This window comes from Epinephelus moara, chromosome 11 (genome assembly GCF_006386435.1).
Source record: "Epinephelus moara isolate mb chromosome 11, YSFRI_EMoa_1.0, whole genome shotgun sequence".
In the NCBI taxonomy this organism is placed as follows: Eukaryota; Metazoa; Chordata; class Actinopteri; order Perciformes; family Serranidae; genus Epinephelus; species Epinephelus moara.
In genome coordinates this window covers 24,844,874-24,852,750 of record NC_065516.1, presented here as the reverse complement: position 1 = coordinate 24,852,750, position 7,877 = coordinate 24,844,874, and the positions used below count along the sequence as shown (strand labels likewise).

General features: G+C 44.6%; 1 protein-coding gene across 2 annotated transcripts; it reads right to left on the bottom strand.

The window, feature by feature from the left end:
* Positions 1–7,802, bottom strand: pex2 (peroxisomal biogenesis factor 2). Of its 2 annotated transcripts, none has more exons than XM_050056759.1 (2): positions 7,733–7,802; positions 1–1,489 (listed from the first exon to the last, which is right to left on the bottom strand). In XM_050056759.1, the coding sequence occupies exons 1-2, from the start codon at positions 7,734–7,736 to the stop codon at positions 507–509; spliced, it is 987 nt and encodes a 328-aa protein (XP_049912716.1). In that variant the 5' UTR covers positions 7,737–7,802; the 3' UTR covers positions 1–506. The 2 variants fall into 2 exon arrangements, with proteins under 2 accessions (XP_049912716.1, XP_049912717.1); XM_050056760.1 differs by having other exon boundaries at positions 1–1,486; positions 7,733–7,797.
* Positions 7,803–7,877: the final 75 nt, after the last annotated feature.

Here is a 7,877-nt window from a genome sequence, read left to right as displayed (position 1 = left end):
TAATTTGGCCATGATGAGAGGCATCAGAAATTCCTCCCATTATTTATTCAGCTGACTTTCTGCATTTTTCATCAGAACAAATATTCCCATTTCAACAAACACACACACACATACACACACGCATACACGTGCTAACACACAGCCAATTTGGAGCATAAATCAACACGTTCACTCATCAAATATATGCTCTGTGTGGTTCTCTGTAGTCTGTCCAGTGCACCAAAGACAAATAGTTCTGTCCAAAGTCCAGCCGGAGAAACGGGGAAGGGGCAGAGGATTGTCAATATATGCACGCATATATTAAACATAGCAGGTCTATGTGTGTTCAGAAAAGACACAGACATCATGAAGACTGGAGTCAAGTCATAGACTAACTCATGACTTAACGGGGACTATTAAACCATTGTCTTTTTTTAGGGTTAGGGTTAGGGCTATAAAGATATAACCACCACTTTCATTTCAATAAATCCCTGCAATTACAAAATAAACTGAGCTTCTTCTCATCGTCACCTGCCAATCATCTCGACCTCCATTTTGACCGGCTCCGGCTGCCCTGCCTCTGCGCCACATTTGGGGCAAGTGAGGTAAGGGTCTGCGATGCTGTGGCTCTTGATGCAGTAGTAGCAGAAAACATGTTGGCAGCCCGCCGTGTGAGGCATGGTCGGCCACTCTCCGCACAGTCCGCACTCTTTCCACACCCCTTGCCCTTCCGTCGCTCCCTCCCCGTCGGCGCTTCCACCCCCTAAAACAACTGAAAGCACCGTCGCCTTCAGTTTCCTTGTATTGATCAGCGGCAACAGAAAGATGAGGAACTCGGCAAAGCCGTGCCACAGCAGCTCGCGGTTCATGTACTGGTAGGTTACATCCCGGACCACGTCGGGCTTGCTGAAAGCCGCCCGAGCTCCAACAATCCTTTCAGCCAGGACAGGATGGCGACCTTTCCTTAGGAACACCAGGAAGTTAAAGAGGCTTGCCAGCTGTGTGATACTAGACACAAGGGTGAGGCACTTGCGGAGACTCTGCTGGAGTAAACCACCGTCTCTTTCGGACACAGGCCCCCCTGATCCCAAGCACAGCAGCAGGCTGTGGGAGCGCTCCTGAAGCCAGTGTGGACCTGCAGTGAGCAGGGCCAGACCCAGCTTCTGCTTGCGAGACAGAGGTCTGTACCGAGGAGACGAGGACAGGATGTTGTGGTAGCGCAGGCTCAGTAAAGACTGGCCCACTGTGGCACTGCTGGAATAAAGTGTAAACCTCCACAGGAGCAAATGGAGCAGAGCCCTCAGTTCAGGCTCCAGCGGGGTGAGTAGGCCGGGACGGAAGTTCTGGAAGCACTGGGAGAACTGGGTCCATACCAGCTGCTCTAGGGCCGAGTCTAGCTCGAGGGCATCCAGCTGGCTGATGCGCAATACCGGGGTCTGCGGGTCAGCTTCGGTTTCGGGGCCAGAACTTCCAGCTGTCCTTCTTTGGTTGTCCTCACTTTCCAAACCTGCTGGAGACAAGTAAACAACAAGGATGGACATTGAAAATATTTTTCAGGATTTCCACAAGTGGATTTCAATGTTGAAGTTTATACATCATGTACAAATACAAGGAGATCGAGACCTTTTTGGATCGGATTTTCATTTTAGTTTGGGCCATGGTACTTTATTCACCAACTTTACTGTTGACAAAATAAACTTCAGACAGATTTTAAACAAATGAAAGTAAAAGTAAAAAACGATCCCCAATGACGGCCAAAACTAACATAAACAAGATCTAGTACATAAACGTCTCATAACTTGACATGATCAAATATCTTATTAACGCACAGGCAACACCATACTTGATCTATTAAAGTCACAAACATGACCAACTATTTAAAGGACAACTGGGTTTTTGGGAGGAATGAGGCCCCGGAGGTGAGGCCCATCCTGTTAGGAAGTTTATTTTCTCTTTATACATAGGAACGGAAATCACTTTTCACATGTAAAACCCGTCCTTAATGCAACCTTTGAGCTGCGCATTGCGGAGGAGCAGGGGGTCTTAGACTGCTCTCTCCAGTGTATAAACACAACACAATCCAACACACATACACACACACAGACACACACACACAAACACAGGAGGCGAAGCCCAGGGGCTCTTGGTGCCTGCTCCCTCTGGAGATAGGGGTGTGTGTACAAATCACATCACTAGGGATTAGGCTAACGGCACAGTCTCTGGTACACCGTAAACATCTGCCAAATGTGGAACAATTTTCCTCCCCCTAGAGTCGACTCCATATGGGATCCCACCATTGTGACGTCTGGGCTATTTTGCGCTGCATACGTTTTCCAAACTGCTCGCAGTCCCCCCCCCCCCAGTTTTATCTGCCCTTTCCTCAAATGAAACGCTTAAGAAGTGGGAGACTAACTAACGCACGGAGAGACAGAGCAAGGGGCCCACAGAGAGAGAGAGAGAGAGACAGAGAGGCCTTTTTCTGACAGTGGCTTTTGTGTCTCGCTGAACAGGATTTGTCACGAGGCTTTAAAAGAGATTTCAGCCGGGTAAATATGGCAGTTTTGACAGAGAGAGAGAGAGATGATGGTCACTTTAGACGTTTCTTGAGGAGGTAAAAAAAACATTCTAATATGCGGTGGCAATGCTCGGGTTTATTGTGGCGCACAGGACCATCTGTGTATTCATGATGTTTCAATAGAGCCAGGATACACCGTCCAACTAAGTTAGAATTAGCAAATGAATGAAAAAAGAGTGAATTCCCGCTGAAGTAAGCAGGTGTGACAAATTCATTGAGCTGCATTTGAAATGCTGCCATGTTTAGTGACTAGAACCTCGCCTGTGACGGAAGTAGAGTTTGGGTTTAAAAAAAAAAATAGAGGTAGTCTGAATGTGTATGGTAACCAATAAACAGGCTCCATTTGTTTAGCTTAATCTGAAAGTTTTTCCTTGATGGGAGAAAATGTGCAGATTATGTGCCTGTGTGTGTGTGTGTGTGTGTGTGTGTGTGTGTCAAGGGTAGCCTTGATCTATGCAGAGCTCTAATACAGAGCTAAATTAATCTATCAGTCCATGGTTACACAGACGCGCACACACACAGCCAGGTGGTGGAAATCCCCGTCACAGCAGCAGCCCTCTCGGGAGAGCAAACCCGGCCGGGTCCAATATTCTTTTCAAAGCCTTTTATCGAGCAGTTTACAAGTTATGAATGAATATGTTTTATTTGGGGAAACACGGTATTGACAGCCACCTATCAATAGTAATGTGACTATTGTCAAGGGTCTGTCAATATTAATGTAATTATGATGTAGAGGGATCAGAGGGATGCCGGAGTCGGGGGCCAAGTAACATCTCCTGCCCACTGCCATATCAATAGCTGGGATTGCTATTGACAGCTTCCCTTCAGACTTGCAGCACTTGCCAAATATATAACAAGCAGACACTTCAGTCAATGCCGGGCTGCCTATAAAAATTAAGCATTTGAATTTACAGGGCTTTTACCGTGGACAGCTGGAAATCCATGTTCCTTATGTAATAGTCAAAAGTCACAGTCAATGCCAGTGTTTACAGAGCACTGGCAAGGTGTGTGTGTTCGAGGACAGACACTACAGCATTTGCACACAAGAAGTATACACAGATACAAGCAGCCAGGCGGACTGCTTCTCTGATGAATTCGCTCAAACACACACACCTGGTGTGATATATTGACTTGATAATTCTCTTGTGGGTCAGCCAACCAGCCGACCCAGAGACAAAAATGCCCTCTCTTGGAGAGTGTGCAGCTGACAACCGGCAGAGTCAGAACGCAGGTTAGAGGAGATCGCTGAAAATCAACAGAAAATCCAGGGCCTGGGTTCTGGGGTCTGGCATTTCTACCAGAGCTGTATAAAATACTTTAAAAACATCTTCCTGGGAATATTAAAGGGTATTTTGATTCAGGTCAGATGAGAGGTTTTTTTTCTCCTCCCCTTGTTCCCTTAGCCTGTGCATCTTGTTCAGACAAAGATAGCGCACTGACTCAAGGCTGACTGCCATAGCTTACAGACAACAACAACAACAACAACAACAATATCCAATCTAACAGGGAACACACTGCAACATCGCTTCAAGGCAAAAGGGGCCATGACCAGCGTGAGGAAGGAGAGACGAGGCAACAAAAGCGTACAGAGCATCAGACTGAAGCCTCGCAGCTGCACCAGGTCCTCTGAAAACTAGACAACGGGCTGTAATGACAGCTACCCAACAGAAAGATGGATAGACAAAGAGACAGACAAAAAAAAAAAGACAGACACGTCAGACAACACGTCATGAAACCCCCAGCTGGGAGCTCTGAGCTACTGTCTACTGATACAGTGAAGGAAGGAAAAAAAAACTGGGGGCAAAGATAGCTAAGGAGAAAAATGAGGGAGGGGAAAAAACAGATAAGCACAAACCTCTCCCTAGGAGCTGACCTTGAGACTGACGGTCACAATAAAGGAGGAGGGAACATTCCTGAAGCATATGCGGCTCAGCCACACTGAGGTGCGGGCATCCAGGGAATAGCCTATAGACAGAGGAAGGCTGCACTTTCTTCTTGACCTTGGCTTTGGTGTCTAGGGAGGGGATGAGGGTGTTTAGGGCAGGGGGGGACTAAAGACTGGGGGATGCTGGGAAGGTGGGGTATCTCTAGGGGATTGCGTTTTGCTTTTTCTGCAGTGGACAAGTGCTGTGAAGCTGCTCATGAGGCTATCATTCCTTGCCGTTTGGAAACTATACATCCAAAAGTCTCGATTTAGCTCCTGGTGTGGCGCAGGGCTCAAATTCCAAAGCACTTAGCTATGGTTGTTACCATAATATATTTGCTGAAATAATGCATAAACGTTCACTTGGCTTACTATGATGCTTGTAGCGAGAAATAGGCTATGCATTGGCAAAGCATGGATTACAACTTTACATTTTCTTCTCTCGCTCATGTAAATTAATTTGTGTAAAAGCTCTGGTGAATAAAACCTATTTCTCTGAGCACTCCAGTCTCGTTTTTTTCCCCCCTCTCTCCCACTCCCTCACTTTATTGCCCTTCTTTCGCCAGGAACGAGTGCGGGCCTATTAGCCATGGCCTTCTAATGTCCTCACTATGAAAACGGATGAGAATGTCAGATTTAGAACTTTTAAGAGAGTGATGTCATACAGCAGACCGCAGGCATTACGGGGGGACGCGAAGATTACCCAGGCGGTAACCAGACTAATTGTTATGAGTCTGTTTCATGAAATATGAATGTGTGCAAATGCACAGAGGGGTCTTCAGGCTGTGTGTATGTGTGTGCGTCACACACTAATGCTTTATCAAGGCTCTCCTCTTTCTGTAATCACCCAAGACTCCTCCGAGCCATAGGGTGAGGGCCAAGCTAATGCCTGAACACAAAAAAAAAAAAAAAATACACATCAGTTAGAGCAGCACATCTGACACACACAAAAAAATGTGCTCTGCTTAATCTGGTTTGCTCAGAAGGTGAATTATTTAAGAGAATTAATTGATTTCAGGAGTAGGAAGGTTGAGTATGCTGGGGCTGTATGAGTAATAAGTACAGGGGTTTGCAAAAAAACAACTTAAAAAGTAATGAAACATTTAGAGGGCAGAGAGGCACAATGAACGTGGAAGGGAAAAAGCGGAACAGCTAATAAATGAGAGAACTGAAGTCTTTCTTAGGAGTCACTGAGAGAGCGCTCGGGCCTCACCTCGTGCAAATAACATGTTGTACTGAGGAATATTTGATTAGCACCGTTTTTTTTAGCCTCTGCTTCATGCATGAAAATATTTTGGTTGCTTTTTTAATATGTGTAACAATTAAAATGTGGAAAATTCTAAACTGAGGTGAAGCTAATGTAAAATCTATGAGAGTGTGAAGGCCACTGCGGGATGAGAGGGTTAAGAAAACGAAAAATATCCCTTAAAATATCCCTTAATATGTATCTATGCATCAGTTTGGGGAATTGGATTGCTGCCGCTTCAAACTGTACCACTAACGACATGTCAGCATGTTATACTTTCATCTCAATTTGGAAGAGAAACCTGAACATGACTTGACTTTAACACAATTGCTTTAGCATACTGAATGTTATGAGGACATTTTAAATGGCCTCTCTGTAACAGCTGTAAAATTAATTGGCTGACAAACTGTGTGCCAGTTCTTATCCATCTTTGTAAAGCTGGTAAATATGGATTATAGAGTAGCACTGGAAGGACAGAAATAAAAAAAAATGGACAAAATCATTGTGAGAATTATGATGACACGTAGATAAATTAGATCGTTGTGCAGCTTCTGAAATTGACATTAAAATCCTTTGACACTGTTGCTCAGCACATAACAATTAGGGATGCACCGATCCGATATCTGGATCGAATATCGGCCGATATCATCAAAACAGATGGATCGGGTATCGGAAAATGCAACCTATACCTGAGCCGATCCTTTCCCTTTAAATCTATTGCGACGTGAGCTACGTCATATGTCATGGAGCGAAGGAGAGAATCTGCTGTGTGGAGGTATTTCACACTATTTCAACTGCTGTTGCACTTAGGAAAGAACTGTGTCGTCATCAATGCCTGATGCATCTAGTCTTTTCTGTTCTACATGTAAAGGTATATAGCTTTTTAGGTCAACCATGGTATCGGATCGGTATCGGGTATCGGCTGATACTCAAAGCCACAACATCGGGATCGGTATCGAAACTGAAAAAGCTGGATCGGTGCATCTCTAATAACAATTAGTTGTACAATATATGCAGCAATGTATGTGGAATATATTTTTGCTTCTGTTTCAAGAGAAACTATAAAGCTAATCCAAGTGCACAGATAACCTCGCTGCATTTATCACTTGCCTTCATCTGGAAACTGTATAAACTGACCTTATGACCCCAGAGTGAGATCACAGCCCAATTTAACTTCAGTGACTCCCTTAAAAAACACACTCATTACACTAAGTGTTTAGCTGCAGAGGCACGCGCCTGCACCTCAATCTCATGCAATCAGCCGCTCCACGCTCGCCTCATAATGACATTGTCTCTTAATTTTTTAAGCCCGTGCCCATCAGTCTTTAACAACAACAAAACCCAAATCTGCTCCATTTTGATAATAAGGCAAAAGCATTATGTGATAATCACAGTGGGGATTAGGTTTTGGCAGAGTGTGCGGGAGCAGTGCAGTCAAAGCCAGTGGAAAAGAGAGATATAACCAAGAGACAGATAAGAGTAGAGCAGTGATGATTGGGATGAGAGAAATGAAGTGAGTAGTCTCTTGAAAATCAATAAGATCAACTTTGCCTTGAATCTCAATGTGGAAGGTTTTGATCTCTGGCACTGATTATTTAGGGGAATAATGGAATTATGTGCGGAGCAGTATAACATACTCTTGAGGGAACACACACTCACAAGGTTACCATCCAAAGTTGCAGTTGGTAAATACACCTGAAGATGACTTGTGATGAATACTAATTCACAGTAACGATAGTCGGTCGTTTGAAGCGTATGCAACGCACACATCGACTGGCATTAACAATTGATTTGATTTTAAATGCATACATGCAGTTAAGGGGGACAAATATCGCTTTACACACACAACACTGACAGCAGACAGCAACACGGAGCTGATATTAGTCCACGAGTCCGTTTAAAAGAAGCAGACATGACGCATTTGAGCTCTCTGTGAGAAAACCGGAGTATGGGAGAAAATACTGCACACTTGAATGTTTGCTAAACAACATAACGAAGACATATTTACCCATTTCTTTACAGGGGAAAAGACAGTCCTCCCCGATAAGACGAAAACAATCTGTATTTCCGCATTGTGCAGTAACCCCCGCCCCTTCAGGAAAAGCCACCAATGGTGTGCCGTAACGTCACGATTACGCAGGCGATTTGCACAA